The following is a 27818-nucleotide window of genomic DNA, read 5'->3' as shown; positions in this document are numbered from 1 at the left end:
GTGTGTGTGTGTGTGTGTGTGTGTGTGTGTGTGTGTGTGTGTGTGTGTGTGTGTCTATGAAAGAGAGAGACCCTTGCAGGGTCTTTATTGGCAATTTTAGGCAAAAGCTATTAAAATAGTTGCAGTTTTCCTTCAGAAGAAATGTATCTCCATCTGTAGTGAACAAGCCTCTAGCAAGGCAACTTTTAACATTTGCAAGGAAGGGCTACAGGAAACCACAGCTGATGATTAAATCAAGACAGAAGAAAGCAGTGCAATCTATAGCAGATACAATGTTATCTGGAATTAAAGATGGAGATCTGTCTAATTGAACCTGGCAATGTAAATCGAATAGCAACATTTTGGGTTTCTTCCTCTGTAGGATGAAGAGAGCCAGCTGGAGAACTCAGAATCTCTGCTGCAGCTGAGAAGGGATCCAGCCTGGCTTTAATACTGGAGCAGAGACGAGGCTGGCTGTGCTGAGCCACCTAACATGTCTTTGTTGGATGATGGTTGATTGATAATTCTTTTTGAGTAATTCAGTGAATAAATGAATGCTGTTTGTATTCTGTCCCTCAGGGACCATTTCCATTGATCTCAGATTCACCATGTGTATACATCACTTTAGAGTGATGCTTTCTATGAAGACTGCCCGGATAGCAATGCTCATTAAACAAACAAACAAACAAATCCCAGCACATTGCTACTCACAATCTACTGAATATAACACTCAAATCTAAGTTACCACTGTGTCCAAAACAGACTATAATTCTTATGTGTACATATTAAGTCACTGAGGGCCTACGTCCTTTCAATATGATGCATCTGTAAAATTACTTTGTAAGGGAAGGGAACTTATTTAAGGCTGCTTCTAGTTGCGAAGATTAAAAATCATAATTATGAAGCAGATCCCCAGTTCTATGGAAGTGAAATCACTTCTAATGAAATAGGGGGCTCTCTGTCCCAAAAGTGGCCATTGAAAAGGGGAGACCAAACAGACAAAATCACAGAGACAACTAGTGATCAACAAACCTTTCCTTTCAGCTGCACATTACAGGAATGTGTCTTATGTGGCCTCTTATGTTTTATGATGAGATGTACACGGCATTGTTATGAATTAGTAAAGAGGCTATTACACTAGGGTGAAGTAAGTTGATGGTACACAGACTCAAGTTGTATTTCAGTCCATTCTCGTCTACACTGGTGACCTCAGGAGAGCCACAGCCCCGTTTCTGTTTCTTACAGAGGACCTGCTGACAATAGGAACAGGAAAGAATCTAGGATGGGCGAGCATTAAAAAGTTAACACTTGCTAAATTCACATTCATAGTACATAGGGTCATTGCCCCCCCCCCACACACACAGAAGCACACACAAGAATAAGTCTATACACATATACACACAAATATATGAGGGATGTTTACTAGAAATAACCATTAAATTACATCGAGTGCTAGGTTTTATTTTCTTCATTTACAAACACTAGGATTTTCTATGGGAAGGGGTTAAACTTTATGAATGGCTTCTGAAAGAATTAAAAATATTTTAATAACCAGTTTTGGAAGCAATCTTTTTTTTTCAGCCAGCAGATTATACTACTATTTTGCAGGACAGCTTAACTTAACTCTCTTTGTGGGCTAAGAATTTCAGATGCCACTTGAAACAAAGGCCTATAGTTTCCTTGAAATATTAATTCAGTTTTAAAGAGAAAATATAAAATGTGCTCAAAATCTGCTTAAGAAAGTGATGAAAATACATTGATACACATGGCAGCAAAACTCCCTTTTCAGATTTTTTCTTAATTTATTTTTAGTTTTAGCTTTAATTTTGACATCTGAGAAGTTTCATATTGGATTTGATTCTATCGTTACCCATGAATGGGGCAAATAAGAATTTTGCATAATTGCTTTGCCTCTTTCTGAGGGTTAAAGGGGGAAGACCCATCAGTGAAAATTTGAAAAGCCCTAGGGTACCAAGAAACACATCCAAATAAACAGACATAATATCACCACCGAGAGCAATGTTGCAGTGTTCTAACATTTGAAATGTCTCTGTGCAAAATTATGATAAGGAAGGGAACATTATCTTTAATTTGATTTACTCTTCCATCAGGCTTTGCTACGTTTGGTCTACAAATACAAAGAAGTATAAAAATATAAAATCTTTGTAGGGAAAGTAATATCCCTTGAGAATAAAAAATATTAAAATATAATTGTTTATCATGACAAAAACAATTCAGGTTGAGCGAAGGAAATTTATTATCAGACAGAAAAAGTTTACACAAAATTCATAGGGTTAACCTTTGCGTTCCTGTACTCCAAACTAGGCTGAGTGGAACACTAAACTCCTTCCATATACACAGGAAAGGCTGTGATATCGAAGAAATAGACTAAAATATTAAAGGGTTGTCTTGTTTCTGACGGCCAGATTCCATCCTATGAGTGGCACACTAGATGCTAATGACATACGATTTCTCACTGACAGATTAACAGCTTCAATATGGCCTCTTTGTCCATCGCAGCAGATTGATCCTACATGACACCGACAAGGGCGACCTGCACTTAATGACCTCCATTGCTGAAGGATGGGAATGAAAAATGGCTGAAAGTACAAATAAATCTTGAGAGTTTCCTGAAACAGATATGCTGAAAGTGATCTGTTTGAAGGATCACAAGCGGAAGCCAATGTCTCACAGTGGCCCCTGAATGCCTGTTCTAATCAAAGTCCGGCTCCTTCTATCTTGTACCAAGAGTCACTTTCATTCAATCAAAGGTATGGAGAGGACGTTCTTACTATGGAAACAAGGTGTTAAGTGTCTAGGGTTTCTGTTGCTGTGACAAAACAACCTGAACAAAAGCAACATGGGGAGAAAAGTGTTCGTTTCATTTTAGAGTTAAGATCCACCACCCAGGGAATCAGGGCAAGACCTCAAACAAGGCAGTAACCCGGAGGCAGGAACTGAAGCAGAGGACATGGATGAATACTGCTTTCTGGCTTTGTCCTCATGCCTTGCTCCGACTACTTTCGTTTTTGTTAATTAACTCATTTATTAATTTATTTATTACAATTTATTCACTTTGTATCCCAGCTGTAGCCCCCTCCCTCATCTCCTCCCAATTCCACTCTCCTTCCCTCTTCTCTTTCCATATCCCTCTCCCAATCCACTGATAGAGGAGGTCCTCCTCCTCTTCTGTCTGGCCCTAACCTATCAGGTCTCATCAGGACTGTCTTTTATAGTCTTCCTCTGTGGCCTGGTAAGGCTGCTTCCCCTAAGGGGAGGTAGTCAAAGAGCAGGCCACTGAGTTCATTTCAGAGACATCTCCTGCTCTGTTTACTAGGGAACCCACTTGGGAATTAAAAACATGAAATTTGCAGGTGAATGGATAGAACTAGAAAAGGTCATTTTGAGTGAGGAAACCCAAAAGCAGAAAGACACACATGGTATATACTCGCCTATAAGTGGATATTAGACATATGTGATATACATACTAAAATCTGTATGCCTAAAGAAGCTAAACAAGAAGGAAGACCCTAGGGAAGTTGCTCAATCCTCACTCAGAAAGGCAAATGGGATAAACATTGGAAGCAGAAAAAAAAAGGTGGGGGGGGAACAGGACAGGAGCCTACCACAGAGGGCCTCTGAAAGACTCTACCCATCAGGGTATCAAGCAGATGCTTAGACTCATAGCCAGACTACTTTATTATAGCACCTAGGACCACTATCCCAGGAATGACACTGCCCAAAGTGATCGGGTACATCTCACATAAATCATTAATCAAAAGATGCAACTCAGGTTTGCCTACAGGCCTATCTGGTAGAGACATTTTTCAGTTAAAGTGATCTCTTCCCAAAAGACTCTAGCTGTGTTAACATGACATAAATCTAATGTTATCATTGTCACCTGTCACTGTTTAAGTGCCCATACTCTTTCATTTACCCCTTGATTAAGAAAAGACAAACAGAATATTAACTATTGTTTTCTTCTTTCCAGAGACTTGCAACACATCTAATATATTTGACTAAATATCAATGCAAAGATACATGAAAAGATTGAAAATGACTCCATCTACATAGAGAGATACTTCTAAACTTGAATAATGTTTTGAGAACATTAAGATATGACCATATCATATCTAAGACCAATAATTAATAAATGGGACCTCATGAAATTGAAAAGCTTCTGAAAAGCAAGGGGTACCATCAATTGGACAAAGGACTGCCTACAGAATAGGAAAGGATTTTTTACCAACTTCATATTCAATAAAGGGCTAGTATCCAAAATATATAAAGAATTTAAGAATTTAGACATAAAAAACACCAACTAATCCAATTAAAATGGGGTATAGACCTAAATAGAGAATTTTCAATAAAGGAATAACAAATGGCTGAGAAACACTTAAAGAAATGTCCAACATCCTTAGCCATCAGAGAAATACAAATCAAAACTAACTTGAGATTCTATCTTATACCTGTCAGAACAGCTAAGATCAAAACCACTAGTAACAGCTCATGTTGGTGAGAATGTGGAACAAGGGGAACACTTGTCTATTGCTAATGGCAGTACAAAGTCATACAGCCACTATGGAAATCTATGGTATTTACTCATACAATCGGGAATCAATCTACCTCAAGATCCATCGCTATCTCTCTTAAGCATATACTCAAAGGGTTGTCTCATCCTATGACAAGGACACCTGCTCAACTGTGCTTATTGAAGCTTTATTCATAATAGCCAGAAACTGGAAACAATGTAGATGGTCCTCAACAAAAGAGTGGATAAAGAAAATGTGGAACATTTTTACAATGGAGTATCACTCAACTGTTAAAAAAAAAAAAATGACATCATGAAATTTGCAGGCAAAAGGATGCAACTAGAAAATGTCATTCTGAGAGAGGTAATCAAGACCTTGAAAGAAGAATATGGTATGTATCCACTGGGAAGGAAAAATAGAATAAGCTTTGCAGGTGGACTGGGGGTGGGCAGAGATGGGAGTGAGAAGGATCAGGTGAGTTGGGAGAAGATGTGAAGGGAGAGAGTGTAAGGTGAGACAGTTGAAATTGGGGAACACTAGGGAGTTGTGCTGTGTAAACCTAGTGCCTTGGAAACTTCTTAGAATCTATGACCATGACCCTAGTGAGGATTCCTAGCGATGAAGAATACAGAGTCTGAACTGACCATCTTTTGTAGGCATGAAAGGCTCTCAGCGGTGGGACTGGGTTGCGTTTGGCTGAGTTGTTAGTTGGGGCGGGGGAGTCCCACTGAGATCCCAACTCATGCTGATGTTAGGAAAAAAGGCTGTTCTCTGACAACTGACAGGCCTGTTGCCAAGGGTAACATCTACATAACTTAGAGATGTTGAACTCATGCCTTCATGGAGCCTTCACTCCTATATTCTAGTCTCTGTGGTGCGAGAAGGTACTCTTCAGGCTGTAGAAAGAGAAACCTGGAGACCAACTCAGCCACAAAACCCCTCACTTACAATCTGTTTTGCCCGCAAGGTGTGCTGGGGCAGTCAATGATGGGGCAGAACTTGTGTGAGTGGCCAACCAGTGTTTTGTTTAACTTGAGGGGCAGATGATGAGAAGGGGGCTATGTCTTTTATTACATGGATAGCCAGGAACTGGATAACCCAGAGACCTAGGATAAAACAGAACATGTCCAGCAAAAAAAAAAAAAATCAATGAAATGATTCCTAATGATACTCGGCTATACTCATAGATCAGTGCCTTGTCCAGTCATTTTCTGAGAGGCTTCATCTGGCAGCAGATGGGAACAGGTGCAGAGACCCACAGCCAGACAAACAGAGAAAAAGTCTAAATTGGAGGTCTTCATCAGGTCTCTCCCCTCAGAGATCAGAACACACCCGTGAAGAGGGGGAAGGAAGACTAGGAGTCAGGGGGAATGGAGGATGCCTACTGAATCAGCTCACATGGGCTCACACTGAAGTAGCAAGCATGGGGCCTGAATGGGCCTGCCCCAGGTCCTCTGCATTTATAGAGAGAACAAGTGTATTTCTGCTCTTTTGTTTGTTCTTGGGACTCTTTTCCTCCTGCTGGGTTGACTTGTCCAGCCTCAATTTGTGGGATTTTTGTTCCGTATTATATCTTGTTTTATCCTGTTTGGCTGTTGTCTCTTGAGGCTTGCTCTTTTATGAACGGGAATGTGAAAGGGTGTGTATCTGAGGGAGAGTGGTGTGGGAAGAAGCTGGGAGGAGTGGAAGGAGGTGAAACTGTGGTTGGGACTTGAGAAAACTCTGTTTTTAATTAAAAGAAAAACAAAAGAGGAAAATAAAAAGAAGAATAAGGTGTAAAATCAAAGCAAGAGTGAGTAGGAAGACATAGGAAGGTTATAGGAGTAGGTGCTGGCAGAAGTTTTACTTCTTATCTAAGTTTTACTGTTTTTTTCCCCTGTATTTTACTCATGATTGACTATTGATGCTGAACAACTCTTCATGTCATTACCATAATTACATTTGATTACAGAAATGACAAAGTCTTTTGTTGTTTTTAATTACAAAAGAGAGAGAATCCTTCTAAAAAGGCCCTTCCAAAGACGTTCTTCAATCATTCTTCTAAAGATGTCCTTCTAAAGAGGTCCCTCGAAAAAGCATGAAGATGTCTTGCCAAAGAGATCCTTCAAGTATCCTTCTAAAGAGAATCCTTCCAAAGAGGTCCTTGGAAAGACCCTTATTCTAAAGAGGTCTTCCCAAAATATCCTTCAACCTCCTTTTACTGCATATACTTCTAAAGAGCCTCCTTTTAAGAAGCCTCCCTCCAGAAAAGCAGTCAGTGCTCTTAACCTTTGAGCAATATCTCCTGCCTCCAACCAAGGACCATGCATGGAAAGGACCTAGAACCCCTGCTCAGATGTAGCCCATAGGCAACTAAGTCTCCATGTGGGTTCCCTCATAAGGGGAGCAGGTGCTGTCTCTGACATGGACTCAGTGGTCAGCTCTTTGATCACTTCCCCCTAGGGGTTAGCCTTGCCGGGCCACAGAGGAAGACAACGCAGCCAGTTCTGATGAGACCTGATAAGTTAGGGTCAGATAGTAGGGGAGGAGGACCTCCCCTATCAGTGGACTAGGGGAGGGGTATAGAGGGAGAACAGGAAGGGTGGGTGAGACTGGGAGGAGATGAGGGAGAGGGCTACGGCTGGGATTCAAAGTGAATAAACTGAACTAGCTAACTAACTAACTAACCTACTAGCCTCTGTCTAAAGAGCATCTTCCTAAGGAGCCTCATCCCCCAAAGAATCCTTCCAAAGAGGTCTCTCTATAGAGTATCCTTCTTTGTTTCAGGAAATACAGAAGCTTGAACACTATTCTGAGAGGATGTATGAGGAACAATAGCATGTACAAGCAGCACAGGGGTGAATACAATAATCATATCTCATAGCTTCCTTTTTGAAAAAATATACCATGATTTTCTTTTACTTTATTCCTAATCTATTATCTTGTGAGGTAAAATTTAATTTATACACGAGGAAGTTGAGATTCAAAAGAGTAAATAACTTAGAAGGTATCCTTTCAATACTGTCCGATGAAACTTCAATCCCAGCCTTTCGCCCCGAACATTCTTTATTGCAGCTGCACGTAGAACTGAAGTTTTAAATTGCAACTTACAGAACACACATTGGCATCGGGTAATGCCAATAGGCAAAATACCCATTAATTGTGGTTCTTAAGCCTGGGCAAGTTGTTAAATAAGAACCATTACTTTAACTTTTGAAAACTGAATCCTGAGACCAAGGGTTCAAAGGGAAACCATCTTCTATTGTTTCTAAGTATCTGCAGAATATATGCCGAGCAACACTCCTATAGTACAGCTCCTCATTTTTAGCAATCTTCCTTTTGATTCATGTATGTTTACTTTTCTGTTTTTACCACAACAGAAGTCTTTACAAATACAGGTGGAATTTCCTACCATTTCCAGTAATGAGAGAGAGAGAGCCAGTTGCAGCTGCAAATGTCTAAAGCATCTTCATGCTGTGCAAGAAAGTGAAACCCAAAATTTGGGGCATATATATAAAAAAGAAGATTTAGAGACCTATCATACAAAGTCATATAGAGTTAGAATTAAAACCATAAATATATAATACCATAGGTACTTCAGCAAAGTAAGAAAATAATTAGGATTTATGATCATAATAACTAAATGCAAATAAATATTAGCAAAAGAATTAAAACTGAGAATTTTTTGTTTTAAGTATCTTCCAAGATTCAATCCTAGCATCGGTAGTATTTAATTATGAAATACCACATAACGATACAATATTACATAAGCATGTAATAAAACTTAAGTAAGGGAAACCATACCATTTTGTAGTTTTTTTTCTTCAGGAGGCAGGGTTCCTCTGCGTAGCCTTGGCTGCCTGAACTCACTTTGTAGACCAGGCTGGCTGGAACTCACAGAGACCTGCCTGCTTCTGCTTCCCAGAGCGCTGGGATTACTTATGCTGTGTGCCACTGTGTGTGCCGCTGTGCCTAGATAACCAGTCTCTTATTTCAGACACCCACAGTGACCACATTTTACACCTAAGATATATTATTATTTTTTAAAGTAAATTCAATACCTTTTTCTTCACACAAACTGAATCATTGAGTGAGAGCAGTCTGTCGTATCTGTTGAGGTAAATGTCTTTTTCCTCTAAGACCATCATCTGCAGGGCTTGATACTCTGAGGCTAAACGCATGTTTTCTTCCAGGGATTCTTCTTGAAGTTTCTAGAGGAAAGAAAATATTTGTGTTAATACACACACACACACACACACATATATTAATATTGTGCAAATTTGTTTGAACTTTAATATTTTAAAAATACTAAAAAAATTACTAACACAAAATGTAAAAAAATAAAATAAAATAAATGTGTGCTTTGATTCCAGGAAGCTCTCTAGTTACACTCATTTTCTTCTGGATGCAGAGATTTGGATTTATTTGTTTATTTGTTTTTGATCAACGATGTGTAATTTGTGTGAGTTCACCAGCTTTTTGTCTGATCCTTTTATGGACAGGACCAAGCTGTCCTGGGAAACTCTGCTCAGCACCTCTGGAGGGTCCTTCTTGTTCCCCACATGGTTTTCCTGTCACATGGTTCTGTGCTCTCACCTGTAGAAGACATTTCTGTCTGTAGAATTTGGGTGTCAACACTCAGAACATTCAAGAACAGGAGAGGATTGCTAATAGCTCGGTTAGTAGAGTATTTGCCGTGCACACAGGATGCAGTTCCCTCCCTCAGAAGCCAGGTGAAAAGCCAGGCTTGGTACAATCCCAGGACTACAGAGGTAGAGACAGGAGGATGTCAGGGCTTAGAGTCTGGGCTAATGAGCAGGGAGACCCAGCCCCAGTGAGAGATCCTATCTCAAGATGCAAATAGATGGCCTCACAGAAACCATGCTTGTGGTTGTGCTCTGACCTCCACACATGCGCTACGTCATGGGCATTTACACACACACACACACACACACACACACACACACACACACACACACACTAAACAAAATGCAATAAAAAATTATTAGAAGAACTTTGCCTTAGGTGCTTCAGAAACTGTGTAATTTACTGACAGACTTTAATATTTCCAAACCTGTTAATCTAATCATTCCTTTGGTGTGAATCTATTCTGAATTAGCAACACTTTGTCTAATACATAATTCACATTGCTGAAAATGTTTTGAGACCAATAAAAGATTAACCATGGTGATTAAACCACTAGATATAAAAATAACTAGTGTAAAGTAATTAAAGCATTCCTCTGTGAAAGGCTCTCCATTGAGCCTTTGGTTCTGTTGTTAGAAGTCATACGTGGTGTGAGAATATGAACAGGAAAATGTAATTTAGCAGAAAATTGCCTGTACCAATATTTCTGTATTTATACACCTAAAGATTTATTAAGGCCAGTAGACATATTTCTCATGGAGTCCTGATCTTCCTGTTGATCTAGAGTGATGAGCACTGTGTCACTGGTGTTCTTCTCCAGGAAGCCAGAATGATGAACTGACACCCATTTCACATGCCCTTGTCCTAATTTTTGGAGTGATTATTCAAAATTTTTGGAAGTGCTGGGCTCAATTATCAATCAGCATGTTCACAGGACTTGGATCTTTGGAAAAATTAATTTATAGACCCAAAGAAACCATGTGAATAACTTGCAATTAAGTATTTGATGATGAGTGTTACTATAAATGCACAAAAAGAGAGATTAGAATACACACTATCTTGAAAACAGATATTCTGTAGTAATAAACATTTCTGTGATGTGATAGTTTAAGTAGTTCTTTTCATTACCAATTCTAGCAAATACCCTTCTGTATATCTGCATAATGACAGTGTTTATTCATGTTACCAAAATAAAATGCATTTCATGTATGAAAAAAAATATTTGGAAGTCGCATCTTGTAAACCTACCTACGTTTACAGATAATTATATTTTTTCTTAGGAGGACAAATGTTGGTGAATATTTTCATTTGGTGGTGCTCCTTTTTAAATGATAGCTGTCATAATTTTGATACCTAACCATTCATTAAAATCTCCCAGCTGGTTGGATTGAAAATCTGAAAAATGACAAGGATCATTTTGAGTTTTCTGTTTGTTTACCTGCTTTTTTGAATGCTTTTGAACATAAAAAAAAAACATTTTCAAGATTACCTTTAGAGTTGTATGACTTTGCGTATGTGTGTATTCAGTTAGGTGCGCACAATCACACGTTTGTGTGGATGAGAGGACAACCTTGGGTGTGTAACTCTGCGGGTTGAACAGCGGCTTACAACATTAGGAAATTCATTCATTCTTTCATTCATTTATTTTCTCATTCTGTTATTTATTCAGGACTTTCTATTTAGTTACTCAGACTTGATAGTATGCCTCAAGAATTTTGTGATATTGTGTGAAAAATTTTTATTAACAGATTACACAAATTATAATTAGACTGTAGTATTCTAGGTATTTTGTACTTTTTGATTAACATATATATTAAATTTAGCCAAAATCATATTTCTCGATACTATACTTATTGTTATTTATTTGGTTCTCATTTTTTTATCAAGAATGATTGAAATGATTAACATTGGAAGTGTGTCCTGATAAAAAGGAGACTCATGAATACCTGCTCATCTTTCCATAATTTACTAAGTAAACATTTAGCATAATGTAATATCTAAAATTATTTGTTAATCTTTGATGATTAGGAGATATGACAGTTTTTTCTCCTAGTATTTTATTAGGAAATTAAATACATTAATAAAGGGCTGAACAGAAGCTACTTTGTAAGTTTCCTGTGTGCTGAGACTATTAATTCGTTCATCCCAAAGATATGTTTCTCAGAAAAGCTGCTGTAAGTAGAGGTGTGATAAATAGATGAATGGACAAGTGAATAGATAAGTAGGTGAAAATGATTGTATAGATGGACAGATTGATGGATGAATAAATTGATGAATGAAAGGGTACATGAATAAATGGACAGACAGATGAAGAATGAGTGAAGGAATGGAAGGATGAGCAAATGAATGATTAGATGTATGGATGTGTAGTAGATGATTGAAGAATGAATATAATATCACTTAGAAGTTGCATATATTTTCCTTAATAAAACCACATATTTTATTTGCAAACTTTTATGTGACAGTCTTTGTGATACTATAACAAGCTGTTATAATGGTAAAGAGTCACTTATACTATCTTATACTGTACTATGAAGGAGTGAAACTGTTCAGTACATGAGGATAATGCACACTAAGGCTTTACATTTGGGACTATTTTAAGGGATATGTGCTTTGCTCGGTTTTAGATGTTGTTCTTTAGAGTTTTGGAGTTTTCAAAACCTTTTAAGTTGTATATAGTTTATTGAGGGCAGGTTACATGCTAAGCCTGTGATACTCAAAGTATTTCTACATAAAAATGGTTTTCTCCTCCACCCATAGAAATCCTATAAAAAGAAGACAGATCAAGACTCCAAATTATCTAAACAATCTTTTTCATTTCTCACTGAGTTTTCCTCACTCTTTAAACTGTGGTTTTCATATTGGAATTTGTCTTCATTTTCAGTTTAATTTTGTCACTATTTCCTTTTTCATTCCTTTCCCATAGGGTAAGTAGGTATAGGACATCCCAACAGGAGAACTGTGCACTTCCTGGACCAAACTACAAAGTGCATTTCATTTCTTCTGGTAATAGTTACACACAAAGCTGGATTTAGCTAAGCATGAGCAATAAATCATGAATTCACACAATAAATAAGAGTTCAGCAGTCATCTTAATGAGAAAAGATATTACCCAGCATTCTAAAATTTTATTCTCACTAGATGTATGACACAATAAGAAAACAAGAAATCAGACAGAAAGAAGGAAAGCCGGTGCAACAGCTAACTTTCAGGAGTGCCTCCTGGAATGATAAAGTACCCTAACAAGGCAGCATGTCTTCAATTCTCCTTTCGAGCAACTCTCTGAGATGTTATTCTCCCTTTACAGAGAAAGAAAGTCAAAATAATGAAACACCAGATGGAGAAATTTGTAATTTTTGGAAAATGGCCACAGCAATATTTTCAGTCAAACATGCTTAAAAAAAAAATCTTGTCATTATATATACAGGTGAATTCTATTTGTTTCTTCTTTGGCTGTTCAATATATTTGTGGTTTATTCAGCCAGTCAAATATGGTAGAAATAATGCTGTGACTTTTCGGCTAGTTTATAGATAGCATACAACTTCTGGTTGACCTTCTCTTTTGTGATGTTCAGCCTTGCAATGACTACCATGTCTGTTGTAAGGGATCTAGGTCACAGAGGAAGATCACATGTCAATGGGTCAGTGAAGAGACTTGACATGAATTGTCAGTGAATGAGAGAGTTAGAGATAGGTTCCCATCTATGTGTATGTTTTTCAGCTGATGGTCTAGAAGTGAGAAACAATGACAATCCATTGTTCTTACCTCCTGTCCAAATGTTTAACATAGAATCATGAACAACATTAATGACCCCATTACCCCATGAAGTTTGAAGACTGTAATAACCAGAACAGAAGCACCAAGATCATTTGCAAGAGCACACAGCTTCTATGTGGAGTGTCTGGGCTTTGATCCAGACAAACTGGCACCAGATCACGTACTCTCATATGCAATGTGCCATTTTATGAGCCAGCACTCTTACAAACTTTGCAGCGTTGCCTTCACAAAACCTAGTGGCAACCAACAATGAAGACAAATCACTAAGCTTTTTTGTTCTCAGTTTGCCTTGTGATCTGGCACACGCAAGTTCCTTCTTGTTAAATAAGAACCATTACTTTAACTTTTGAAAACTGAATCCTGAGACCAAGGGTTCAAAGGGAAACCATCTTCTATTGTTTCTAAGTATCTGCAGAATATATGCCGAGCAACACTCCTATAGTACAGCTCCCCATTTTTAGCAATCTTCCTTTTGATTCATGTATGTTTACTTTTCTGTTTTTACCACAACAGAAGTCTTTACAAATACAGGTGGAATTTCCTACCATTTCCAGTAATGAGAGGGAGAGAGTCAGTTGCAGCTGCAAATGTCTAAAGCATCTTCATGCTGTGCAAGAAAGTGAAACCCAAAATTTGGGGCATATATATAAAAAAGAGAAAGGAGAATGTGGGACCCTGGAAAGCTGCTCTTTACTGTAAGCTACTATGAACTTTTTGATTATTCAAACTCCATTTCTTGTGATATTTTTATCTACATCATTCTATAGCCTATGATTTGAATAGGAATGACATATTCACTGGAAAGACCTAGATCATGGACTTTCGTATTACAATACTCTAGAATTCCAGACTATGGTTGAAACACCTATCATAGGGAAAGCCTCAACTGACTAAAAATGTTTTAAAATTTTAAGATGGAATTGACATTAAGGAGATTATAAAAGAAACATTTGATTCAAACTAGATAATGGTAATGGTTAAAACACTTTCATTGTTTGCACGAAAGGAGACACGTAGAAACATCCATAATAGTTTTTCTCTTATCTATTTTGCTCATTCAGCTACTTGTTCTACAAACCTTTACTAAGTTCATTCTATGGTCCCACCCCTGTGGCCAATCTAGGGATTAGAAAGGATTGGTACGACAGAACATGTAGAAAGTCTATATAGTTGCCTTAAAAGATGTTATAAAATAATCATGTTGTAATGTGTCATCCATTTCCTTAGTGATGTTTGATATAGGTATTCAGATCTGGCTTTCCAAGCAAAAGGGCCAGGTTCTATTGGTATGTATCCTAAGGGAGTTGTCATTTCCTGACCCAGTTCTCATTCAAACTCTTATTTCGCTATATAATTATCTTCTCCTATTTATTTTAATCTTTCCTGATGATCTGCCTGTCACTTGATTCTTGGTTATTATGTTTGTCGCAAACGGCTCCTCACTTCCCTTCTAGCACTGTACTGTAAGAAGCTGCTGTGCCTACATGCTCAGGTAAATCACAACACCCCAACTTCCGGAAAGAACTGTCTCCCTCCAGAAAACACTCCAACATAGAAATTGTACTGCTAGTATTTGTTGACAAATTTTACTTTAACACCCCTATTAGATTTTCTCTTATCTATTTTGCTCATTCAGCTGCCTGCTCCACAAACCTTTACTAAGTTCATTCTGTGGTCCCAGCTCTGAGGCTAATCTAGGGATTAAAAAAGATTGATATGATAGGACTCACCAGGGACTCCAGGCTAGTACAAGAAGTGCAAACCAGTGTAGTGGATGTAGAGTGGACTTGGGCTCGAAGTTACTCTGCCACATGGGCTGGTATACACTTGAGCAAATATGGGAATCAAAGGGAAGGTTTTCCTGTCCCTTTAGAAATTTTAGGGTATTAATAAATAATGTGTGAATTAGACTCGCATAGATATGTTAAATGTTCTGTAGGGTTTTTTTGTTTTGTTTTGTTTTGTTTTGTTTTGTTTTTTGTTTTTTGGCTTTTAAGTGTTGCTAATGGCATAAGCAACAAAAGACACCCACACAGCCCCACCCCACTGAAGCACGCTGCCGTAACTCAGGCTCATTTTCAAGTCCGGAGCATTTAAGAGTCTGTGACCCTGTACAGAAGCCAAGGCACTACCTAGTCTGTCCTCGTTTTGATACCAACTCTTCGCACAGGGCCGTGTGTCAAAGACTTGGTCTCGAGGAGGTGGCGCTAGTTTGGAAAGTGCTGGAAACTTCGGGAGTTGGGGCCTAGGTGGAGGAAGCAGGTCTGTTTCCCGACTGATATGGAAAGTCCCCTTTTCTCCTCTGTGTCTTGCCGCGATGGTGCTCTGCCTCACCGCAGTCCAGAAACAACAGAAACTGGCTAAATATGGATCAACTTTTGAATCTGGGAGCCCAAACAGTCTTTCTTTACACTATTTCTCTTTAGGTGCTTGTCAGAGCCATAGAAAAGTAACTAAACGGCATCAATTACGTACCAGTAAATCTGTACCTGCATGATTTGCCAAACCTCTTGGCACTAGATTGGTGGTTTGCATACAGGCATACTTTGTAAGCATGGGGTCTTGGGGTTTGGAAGTGCATACGTGCATGTCTATTCACATGCGTGAGGAGAAAGAGAACATGGAGGAGGCCAGAGGACAATTTCAGGCATCATCTAACTTCTCTGTTTCCTGGCCTTGGGACTCACTGCATCGGGTGGGTTAGGTGGCCAGTAAGCCCCAAGGGATCTGCCTTTCTTCTCCTGCCTCTAGCTAGGATTACAACTACACTGGCTTTTTTTTTTTTTTTTTTTTAATGTGGGTTCTGGTAATTGAACTCAAGTCTTTATGCTCAAGAAGCAAGCATTTTACTGACCGACCCATCACTCCAATTTTAGAGTGTCATTTTGATGTCATTAAAGCAAGCATTAAGAACTAAGACTGATTTCTTAGGATGTGCAGCCATAGGCTTCTGAGTAAATGAGTCTGGAGACTGGGTCTTCAGCTCTCTATGAATACTCACTTCAGAAGTGTGCTTTCTGATGAACATGCGTTAGACCACAGACATAGCGCTCTGGCTCACAAATGCACATTCATTACCACGGGGGATAAAAATGCTCCAACCACGTCTAGAGCACAGCAGAGATGGAGGAAGACTCTATTAGATGCATCACCTACTGTGTGCACAGAGGCATCGTTGCATAGCTGCCGCCTTAAAATCTATATGCCAATTACTACGGAAAGCAAGACTTCTCCCAGTGTTCCAGAGGAGCAGGCCTGTAAGAGTGATATGTGTCGATACCCGGAAGCCTCGGAGGAGCAAATAACTGTTTTAACTCTCCCAGGACCAACTTCCTTGTCTGCGCTGCCATGGAAACCAGTCTCTTGTCCAACTTGAGTTCTGCGATAATTAGTCTTAAAAGAACACTCTTGATTTGTGAGTGAACAAATCAGCCCTCTGCACCAAGGTTGTTGTATGCCTCAAAGTCATCGCATGATGGCAAAATGCTCCACATTGACTTATTAATTAAAAAGAAACACTTAGTGCTACAGTAGTATACTTGGAGGCTGGTAGAGACACTACTGCTGGATGGAGACTGTATTCAGAGCTGGCCAGGCACACCTATCCCTGACAGACTTCAAGGTCAGGCTTTCTGTAACTCTGCTGCTCCAGCACTCAGACAGAGTGCCTCATCCTTGCTCCCCACCTGGGTGGACGGTGATCTCCTGTTTTGGTTTCTTAAATGTTTCTAATGGCCATTGTCATAAAGCTTCCTGTAGCAAATACGTGAATCAGTATTTGTGACTATTTTACATTAATTACATTTGTTCCTTATGAGTCTTTTCATTTTTGTTCATTGGGTGTATTTGACCAAGGATTATGGATGCCACGTGAAAAACACAGTTTCAGAGTAGAAGGAGCTTTCCACCAGAAAAGAAATTTGAGCCATTCACACAGATACATTTGACAGGCTGAATATGAAGGCCAGAATACATAGCCACATAGAGTAGTAGTTTCATGAAAGACCAGTTCTGGGGGAAGGGATGAGTGAACTTTGAGGAAAGGGTCAGCCTTTAAATGGATTTCCAAATACACTTCACATATGCAAACTTACATGTACATATATGTACATGGTGTCGTTTATTAAATATTCAAAAGTAGCCAATTAACACTGGTGTGCGTTTAAAAAGAAGGAGATGTTTTCTTCTATAGGAGCATTTAAGAAAGCTTACACAAATGCTTCTTATGCTCTGTGATTGTTGTGACACAGTCTCATGTATCCCAGGCTTTGTTCTCACTATGGAGTGAAGGATGAAGTTCAGATTCTGATCCCTACCTCCTAAGTGTTAGGATTACATTTATGGAGCATCATGGCCATTTGTACATTGTGCTGTAGATTCAACTTGGGGTTTCCTGCATGCTAAGCATAATTTCTACCAGCTGAACCATACACCCAGCTTAAACTAGACAATAAATTTCTTTTTGATCAAATTTTCTTTTATAATAGATATTCCTTTAGAGCAGTGGTTCTCAATCTTCCTAATACTGAAACCATTTAATATAGTTCCTCATGTTGTGGTGAGCCCCAACAATAAAGTTATTTTTGTTGCAACTTCATTACTGTATTTTTACTACTGTTATGAATTGTAATGTAAATATCTGTGTTTTCAGATGGTCTTAGGTAACCCCAAGAGGGTCATGATCCACAGATTGAGAACCATCGCTTCAGAGTTTTCCAAATAGCTGGTTACAGAAAGAAGATAAGGAACAAACAGGAACAGAAAGAGAGAAATATTCTAAATTAAAGTGCATGACTTCAATTATTATATATAAAGTGTGTGATGTCTTAGAAACAATTCTGAAATGAGCTGATCATGGCAGTATTAATTTCCGTAAATTATTTGTTATTGCTAACTAAACTTACAAGTTTTAACCTGAACATTCTTGCTTTTAAGAATGTTTTCCTAATGATTTAAAATTATTAGACATTCATAGTTTCCTCGTAAAGTGTTCTCATTCATTATTTCAACCTAATTGTACCCTGATTTGTCGATATTTTTAAAGACGGTTTTTTTGAGGGTGCTACTTCTTAGTGAAAGACCCAACAGCCATTTTCTCCTCCAGAGAAACCAGTGCTTCGAATAGTTTAAGATTTAGGAGAGTTTCCTATTTACTCACATTTTAATGATGTACATTTCTACTTCACTGGTGGCAAAGGCTGATCAGTCATGGAAAGGTCAGTTAACGCTAAATAGACCCTTTCTTTATGTAATTACAAAGAATAATATCTTCGTGCTGATGGCGCTGCACACTGAGTGGATGATGCAGAGCATTAATGTGCTGCCTTGTTGGCCCATGGGATGCACATTCTGATACAATAGCCACTACTTCCTCCAATTATGCTGCTTTAAAAGGTCATCAGCAGAAGAGAGTTAAGGGGTGATAACTAACCATCGTAAAGAAACGCTCTGCTACATAACTGTAGAAACTGCAAGAACGGACCTAGAACCTGCGCCACAAACTAGAGGGCGGTTAATCTGAAAGGACAAAGGATAAAGATATGGATATGTGAGTGTAGAATTTGCTGAAAATTTAAGATGAAATTTTTCTTTGCCCTGTGTTATTGATGAGGTTGGATAACCTGATCTCTTATTATATTTGTGGCTAAGGCTTAATTTTGAATTTCTTCTATTATCATGTCCATGTGCATATTACACCAGATTAAAAATAAATTCCTCTTGTTATAAGATAACACATGCTAATTAGATGTCAAACATAACCACAAAGTGGTACATCACACAACTACTCTTAATTTTGCCTTCAAGTTAGTTTTAACACATGGTGTAGTCCCTTCAGGAATGGGAATTGACAACAGCAACCCAAACAAAACAAAACAAAACAAAACAAAACAAAACAAACAAAACCCCAGTCCTGTTACATTTAACAGGAAATGGAGGACAAGAGAGTCAATTTCCTGTCCCAGATCATACATGGATGATACCACATCCAACTGGGTGTCTGGTTGGTTTGAGTCCCACACCCTTTCGGGTCTCAGTTTGTTCCTAATCCGATTTGCAGTCCTCCTGGGTCCACATCTTTATTCTACCTGGAAAGATCAGAGACACAAAGACACTTTGTGCTCCGGTGTCAACCTTTCATTTCAGCCTGGGAATGACAGTATCAACGAGGCAAGAGAATGTAAGTAGAGTTAAAGTCATGACATGTGCATTTACATTTACCTTCTTATCCATAGAACTATGAAAATAGTATTTTATGTTTTTAGTTTTTGGAAAATATGAAAAGAAGTAGAAACAGAAAAAATAAAATACGCAAAGCTGACTTCACTATAGGCTGAAACACAAAAATAAAACACTGTATTTAGAGGATTTTTTTTTAATTGGGAAGTAATTTGTAATGAACTTAAAGCAATTGCTGTGCATCGTGATGTGGCAAAGTGCACAAAGATGTTAAGGAGATATACTAGTCCATAAGTGCTTTTCATGTACGCAGAAGGGCCTGAGTTCAGTTCCATGCATTTTAATTTTCAATCATGGGGAAAGCAAAACCAAATAACCACGACTGGGTGGCATATGCCTTGTAATGCCAGCACTGGAAAGGCAGACACAGAAAAATCCCTGGGTTTACTGACCCTGTCTAACTATTACAATAACAGGTTAACTGAGGTCGTCATTCCATGTTCAGTGAGAGACTGACTCCAAAGGAGAAAGGAGAGAGTGGTTGAGCTGTTGAGAATTTATTCCACAGTCACATGCATAAATTTGCACACTCAGCCACACGGGTGTCCACAGACGAGAATGCCTCCACACACATGTACACAAAAGATAAACGTTTCGACTCTTCTCATAAAAAGGGCAATAAAAACAGTACTGAGAGCGTTTCAGTCTTCCACCAGACACTTATCTACCCTGCCGCTGCCGTCTCATTGCAGTTATTAACCTTGTATTAATTCCCCACCTGTTTGAACTGTTTTTGCCGTATTAACTTTGTGCCCTTACGTGGGATGCTTAGACTCAGCAAGCATCATTTCAGTTAATAGATGAGTGAAATCATGTAATCCTCATGCCCTCTTGAGCACAGAGGTGCCCGCACAAAAGAGACAGGTGTAGTGAACACGACTCACTTGCTTTTTAAAGTGTCCACCTCAGCCAAGTGTTCTCAAGTGAGTGGGATTTCTCGGAGGATTATACAGGACTGGCATTTTTGCGCAAGATACGTTTTTTGAGCTGTTTAGAGAAGCCTTCGTGATTCATGTTTACAACCTAAAAACATAGGAATTTATCCATTTACATTTTGACTGAGAAAAATAATAAGGTTTCCAGGTCTTTAAACTCTAGTTTGCGGAAGCATTTCACTGTGTAATCTGTCTGTGCTGCACCCCGGCGTACGTGCAGATTTTCCCTGGAACAGTAGCAAGGATCTAAACCACCTGCTTTGCTGCATTCATGCACTTTGATAAGCTCCGTCCTCACAACCCAGAGATTAACATTCTAAAAAAAGAATAAGGGAGTCTCATATGAAATGGGTGGAGGTGATTCTTTTTTTTTTTTTTTTAAGTTACAGAGTGTCTTTACAGTCACAGATACACATTTAAACCCTCTGGGCAAGTGGAAATTGCAAATCGCAAATTAAAAGCATCATTTAAGTGACCTCATCCAAAATATTTTGGAGCACAGAAATCATACATTTGCTGTATATTTGGATGGTCTGAAAGGGAGGAAGTGACAGTCTCTTTAATGGCAACTACAGCGTATGCTTTCCCTTTTCTTAAGAGAGAAGCAGGGCTGCCCAGTTCCTAGGATTTCTCCTTTCTTCAGTTCCATCTCAGCAAGAGCTGTTCCATGTGTCAGTCACACCCAGTCAAGGCCACACCCATTGTATTTCCTTATAAAAGTTAGAGTCTGAGGACCCCACACCTGTGTATTCTGACATACGGGCCAACAGGGACTTTGCAGGTTGTGTTAAGGGTTACAGAATATTTTGAGTTAAAGATATGTAAAGGAAGAAGCAGTAGAAACTTAAAGTGTGGTGCTGATGAGAGTCACAGACAATCAACTTGTACCTAGTTAAATGGCTTTGAGGATGGAAGAAGAAAGCTATAGGCAAAGGATGCAGGCAGGCTCTTGTCTAGACAGCAGAAATGGTCCTCAGTACTGAGTGGAAGGAAAAGAGATGCTTAGTTGGAGTGACTACAGAATCTCAATTCTACCACCCACCTAGGTGATCAGAGACACAGGCTTCCCTGAGCTCCTGGGTGGGAAGGACCTTGTAGTTGTTTGATGTGAACTTGGGAGGCCCATGAATGTCTTCTGACCTACAGAGCCGCGAGAGAAGTTTGTGTGTTAAGCTTCCAGATTAGAAGTGGTGGTTAGAAGTAGAAAGAAAAACAACTAACATGGTGTTGACTGGGTTCTAGACATGAACAATTCAGTCAGATACTGCATAGAGTATGCTGCCCTGTGCATATCGAGAGCGCCTATAGAGCTAACAACCCCATGACACATGCGCACGCTCAAGGCTTTGCACCATGTTGATAAATAATTTTGAGCATTTGATGTTTTTAAAATTTTGCATAGAGTGTGTGGTTTCTAACACGTGCAGACCATTTGAAGGATGTCAGTCACCACAGGCAAAACAATTCTAACATGTATTATAGTCCGTGGCATGCTTGCTTAACTAAGTTCTTATTTATAATTGCAACAGATTGATGCTCATCTTTCCTGTGAAATAAATATAGTCACCTTTTGAGGATTTACCCAACCCATTCTAAGGTAACCTGAAGGGATTTGCAATCTCGCGTTTCTTCATCATCATTAAATGTCAGTCTACGTATTATGATGAATTTCCAGTTCTGTCAAATATAAAGGTCTTGATAGTTAATATCTTTTAAAATATCAAATGATTAGCTGATTAGGCAAATAATTCTGCAAAACAGTGTAAGTTTAAAAAATGTCACCTATGAGTTAGTAACGATTTAACTTAGGAACTAAAACTGAATACACAAAAATCTTCTACTAGAAATAACATTGCAAGAAAAAAAGCACAAAAAAGAAATAGAACAATGAAACCAAGGTAGACATCACTTGAGAGAGAGCAACTGATGGTGTTCTTTGGCCTCCACATATACATATGTGTGCATACATGTATCCACAGATGAGTTCTGACATCCACAGGAAGATGCATAAACACGTACACACACAAACAAACTTCACTGCATGCCTTCAAGTCCAACACACTTACAAACATGTTCTGTAAATATATTAATAGATAGGCATCACTCTTATCTCTGCGTTTTATGAAAAGAGTTGAAGAGTGTTGTACTTGGTACATATTCCTTAACAAAAGATTATAACAAATCTATTTAGTATTCATTAAAATCTCTATTAATCAAAGGATCTTCTTTTTGATGCCATTGGAGATTACTACAGGATCTACATACAACTGACTAGAACATAGAGCACAACATATCATGAGGTACCCAGCCCCAATTGATACCTACAATACGGCCCCTATACATACCTAAAGATCGGGGAGATAGTTGAGGAGGGGACAGACGTATCACAATAGCGAGAGGACTAGAGAGTTTGACGCAAGACTCTGTCTTCTACCTATGACAGGGAAGATGTACTCATAAAACTTCAATAATGTGGTTGCCCAAAAGCCCTGCACAATGACAACACCCATTAAGATGGCGATGTAAAGGGGGGGATCTCACAGGGCCCCACTTCTAGATGAAATGGTACAGGCAGTCAATGGCTACTGAGAGAGGAAGAATCCATCTTTTCTATGGACTACCCCCTGATAGGTTATCCAATTTGAGCTGTCATAGACATATGCATAAGTTTACGTAAAAATATGCATACAAAGTAACACTAAGTGGACTCAGTGTGTTCTTATGACTCTTGTTAGAGCTGCCTCTTGTCTCTTATCATGTTAGATCATTTCTTTTCTAGTTTGTCAAAAGGTATCAAAAATGTACATAAGTGTATCAAAATCAAGAGTTTCAAAGCAAGGTTTTTTTATATTTATAGAGATTATGAATTGATCCTTTCAGTGTTAAAGTCATACAAATTTATTGATGTTTTAAAGCTAGAAATTATTTTAATTTTGGATGACTCAAACATCTGCTGACCCAACTTTACTCATCTTTAACTGCCCTTTCATATTCCATTCTACTCCATGAATGGTAGAAAAGCTTTACTTAGTTTTAATGTGCTTATATGAGGACTGCAGTAAGGTACAAAAGGAATAATAGGCCTTTGGTGTGTTTCTGTGTTAGTGTTATCATCTCTTATAATAATAAAATCTTCCCTCACAGCCTGACATGGGATAAAGTGATTGAATGAAAATGAACAGGTCCACTCTGGAAATCTATCTGGCGCTTTCTAAGACAATTAGGAATAGTGCTTCCTCAAGACCCAGCTATACCACTGCTAGGTATATACCCAAAGTTTGCTCAAGTACACAAAAGGGATATTTGCTCAACCATGTTTATAGCAGCATTATTTGTAATAGCCAGAACCTGGAAACAACCCAGATGTCCATCAATGGAGGAATGGGTACAGAAATTGTGGTATTTTTACACAATGGAATACTACTCAGCAATCAAAATGGAGGAAATCATGAAATTTGCAGGCAAATGGTGGGATCTAGAAAAGATCATCCTGAGTGAAATATCCCAGAAGGAGAAAGACAAGCATGGTATATACTCACTTATATAGACCTATAAGATATGATAAACATAATGAAATCTATACACCTAAAAAAGATAATCAAGAGAGCGGACATGGGGTAAGATTATCAATCCTCGTTTAGAAAGACAGATGGGATGCGCATTGAACGTATGACAGGAGTCTACTGAGCGCATTTGAAAGATTCTAACTAGCAGTGTTTTCAAAGCAAAGACTCATGACCAAACCTTTGGCAGAGTACAGGAAATCATAAGAAAGAAGGGGAGTTAGTCTGATGAGGAAAGGATAGGAGCTCCACAAGGACCAAATATATCTGGGCACATGGTCTTTTCTGAGACTGACATGCAACCAAGGACCATGTATGAATGTAAACTAGAACCTCTGCTCAGATGTAGCCTGTGGTAGCTCAGTAACCAATTGGTTTCTCATAGTGAGGGGAACAAGGACTATTTCTAACAGGAACTCAATGACTGGCTTTTTGGCCTCCCCACCCCCCAAGGGAGGAGCAGTCCTGTTAGGCCACAGAGGAGAGCTTTGCAGCCAGACTTGAAGATACCTGAGAAAACAGGGTCAGATGAATGGGGAGGAGGTCCCCCCTATCAGTGGACTTGGCAAGGGGCACGGTGGAGATGAGGGAGGGAGGGAGGGCCTGGGAGGGAATGAGGGATTGGGACACAACTGGGATACAGAGTTAATAAAATGTAACTGATAAGAAAAAAATAAAATTAAAAAAAAAAAAAACAAATGTGGGTCAACTCAAAAAAAAAAAAAAAATGAACAGGTCCACAACCAAGAACTGATGGGAAGTTTAAATGGTCTGTTTTTGTCATATTGATTAAAGTGCTACTTGCTGAAGTGATAAAACGTATATCTTAAACTTTTTTCTCTAGTGCTTTTTTTTTTCTTTGAACATTAAAGCAGAGTTTGTACGTTGATGTTTCTCCTCAAAGCTGAATTGTCAAAGTGATAAATGATAAAGTTTCGAATAGGGCTTTATAAGCTATTTTTTTAAATACCAAGAATTTGTTCTGCTTTCATAAATTCACTGTTATATTATCATGGTTGTTTAGTGTCATGTTGCTGTTTAAATTTTGATAAAAATGTTTCCAGTTTCACATGGTTTTCATGTAAACACAGTTTCCTCAAATTATTCCCTCATCCCAAGCATTCTCCTAACATATATTAAACATATACAACTTCCATGTTCCATACAAGAAGAGGCACTGAAACCAAATCATCTGTCCTATTTATTTATTTTTTTTTGTTTTGTTTTGTTTTAGACGGGATCTCAGTATTTACTGTAAGCTGACCACAAACTTGAGAACCATCTCTGCATTCCAAGGTCTCTGATTAGAGCCGTGTGCCACCATGCCCAGGTCTCACCTAATTTATTAGATTATATCAATGTTAAACCTTTTTCTTTATCTTCAACCTTTGTGTAGTCTCTAGGAATAAATATAATTAATTTCAGAACAGAAGCTAAGTGACCATGTCTAATCATATTTTAATGCTGGTTTTCCTCATAGAAGTCAATTACAAATTATTTTCTTGTTTACTTGTTTTCTAGCCTTATATTCCTTGTTTCCTGGATAGCTCGGTGAGTGAACTCCAGGCATGGGCCATGTTTCTCTGGAAGGTAAAAAGAGCCCTGGGTAAGATGATTAATCCTCATTCAGAAAGACAAACTGGACGGACATCGAAAGAAGGAGAGGACAGGGAACGGGAAAAGGGCCTATCACAGAGGGCCTCTGAAAGACTCTACCCAGCAAGGTGCCAAAGCAGATGCTGAGACTGTGGCCAAACTTTGGGCAGAGTGCTGGGAGTCTTGTGAAAGAAGAGGGAGATGAGAGACCTGGGGGTGGGGTGGGCTGACAGGAGCTCCACAAGGAGAGCAGCAGAACCAAAAGCAAAGGGGTCTTTTCTGAGACTGATGCTCCAACCATGGACTATGCATGGAGATAACCTAGAGCCCCTGCACAGATATGGCCCATAGCAGCTTGGTTTCCAAGAGGGTCCCTAGTAAGGGGAACAGGGGCTGTCTCTGACATGGACTCAGTGGCTGGCTCTTTGATCACCTCCCCCTGATGGGGAACACCCTTGCCTGGCCACAGAGGAGGGCAATGCAGTCAGTCCTGATGAAACTTGATAGGCTCGGGTCAGAAGGAAGGGGAGGAGGACCTCCCCTACCAGTGAACTGGAGAGGAGCATAGGAGGAGATGAGGGAGAGAGAGTGGGATGGAGAGGGGAGGAGGGAGGGGCCTACAGCTGGGATACAAAGTGAATAAACTGTAGTTAATAAAAAAATAAATTAGAAGTAGAGCTCAGTGGAAGAGGAATCAGAGACTCTTGAGTTTTCCGGTGGCAGTCTCCAGGGATTCACTATTACCCTTCATAGCCTACTAACTTTAATGCCGAGTTTGTCAAACCCAAGAGGAGACAAGATCAGCATTTGGACTCCACTCTATGATCTCTGCTATGATTGCTTGGTGACTACTCTATACTACACCGTGTGTTCTTATGACCATCAGGAAAAAAAAGTGTAAAAATCTCTGAAACCACGGGAATTAAAGGAAATGCATGCTGATTAAAATGCACACCTGTGAATGGAACAATTCTTCAGAACTAATCTGACTATGGAAAACACTTGAATTTCTTTTCAATAACACCAATAACACTTTTGTGCACTCTGTTGTTATATAAAAACACATTGGTGGTATTCGAGGAAAGTCTTTGTAAACAAAGATTCCTTAAAACCCAGTCCTACCCAAGTTTTCCTTATAGAATGACCAGTGGTGAAACGAGATGTTCTCAGCATGTTTTAAAAGTCCTCTGATCAAGGCACGGGGGCACCACACATACAATCCTAACACTCAGGACACAGAGCAGCAGGATTGCAACTTCAAAGCTAGCCTGGGCTACATGGCAAGAGTAAGAGTCAAGGAACCAAACCAAACTAAAAGAAAACAAAAGTTTGTCAGCAGGAAAGCAAAATTAATTACATTCTAACTCCATTGTCTTGAACATTTTCACTTTCGAGAACCACATTGTATTTTATGCATTGAATTATTTTATGAAAATTATTTAAAAGCATTAACACTTGGTATATTTAAAGATTTTTTTCTTTGAAACCAAAGTATAGATATTTATTTTGTTTATTTATTTTTCTGGAAAAATGATCATATTATAATATTTCCTACATAATTTTAGAGTAAGACAATAATCACAAGTAAATAAAATCTGTGATATCGAGCAATTTCTAAAGATTCTAGGTATCTCACCCAGTGGAAATTCATTATCTTGACATTTAACATCCAGGCTGAGTTCTCACCACTAATTAAAATCATACAATGGAGTAGCATCTGCAATTATTCTGTTTAGGGTAAAATTACAAGGGTTATAAATCTCTAAGCTTCAGGGCATAGACTATCACCAGCTGGGGTGAGAAGGAAGTATCTACCTATTGTGTAGTCTTGCAAACATTAGGTACATTATATGCTTTATTCCTACAGCAACACATCTGGTCCAGATTGCAGTCTGAGAAGTTATTGGCCTGCATGCAAGGGACCCTACGTTGCTATGTAATAGAAACTGTGTGGGTCTACTCATATGTCATACGTTTACACTTGTGTGTATGAACTACGTAAGTATTAATATATTCCACATGTATGAATGTATGCATGTATGCATGCATGTATGTATGTATGTATGTATCTCTCTGTCTGTCTATTCTGGCATTTGCTGAATGAAGTTTACATCCTAAAGCAATGATTCTGAGTTTTCTGAGGCCAATGACTGCAAATGTCAAAAGATGATACATTCAAAAGTTAAAATTTTGATGTTAATCCATTTACCATAAAACACAATGAATCTTATTTTTCATGAACAATACCTAGTTGTTTCTACATTCTATTAGTGCAATGTGCACTCTCTGGGGAGTGTAATTCTCTGATATTTCCTACTGACTTTGTTTCAGCCTTCCTGAGCCTGGTTGTTTCACTCACAGCCTGCCAAAGTACTGAGGTTCCAAGCATTAGTGTAATGCTATCATGCTTAATTACAGTTCTTGATATTTTTACATAAATTGCCAAGGCCATCTGATTCGGGGGGAAAATGAAGCTTCCAAGGGCTCCTTGATAATCTAAGACAGGGGACATTCTTTTTTTAAAAATCTATCTATCTATCTATCTATCTATCTATCTATCTATCTATCTATC

General features: G+C 38.7%; 1 protein-coding gene across 1 annotated transcript in view; it reads right to left on the bottom strand.

The window, feature by feature from the left end:
* Ccdc178 (coiled-coil domain containing 178) overlaps positions 1–27818 on the bottom strand; it is a 267043-nt gene that overhangs the window by 77165 nt on the left and 162060 nt on the right. The window contains exon 13 of the mRNA XM_055625711.1: positions 8552–8701. Within this exon, the coding sequence (XP_055481686.1) occupies positions 8552–8701 (150 nt within the window). The remainder of the gene's footprint in view (positions 1–8551; positions 8702–27818) is intronic.

This window comes from Psammomys obesus, unplaced genomic scaffold (genome assembly GCF_907164565.1).
Source record: "Psammomys obesus unplaced genomic scaffold, mPsaObe1.curated_primary_1811, whole genome shotgun sequence".
In the NCBI taxonomy this organism is placed as follows: Eukaryota; Metazoa; Chordata; class Mammalia; order Rodentia; family Muridae; genus Psammomys; species Psammomys obesus.
Note: the sequence above shows the minus strand (reverse complement) of the source record. Positions and strands in the feature narration are given on the sequence as shown.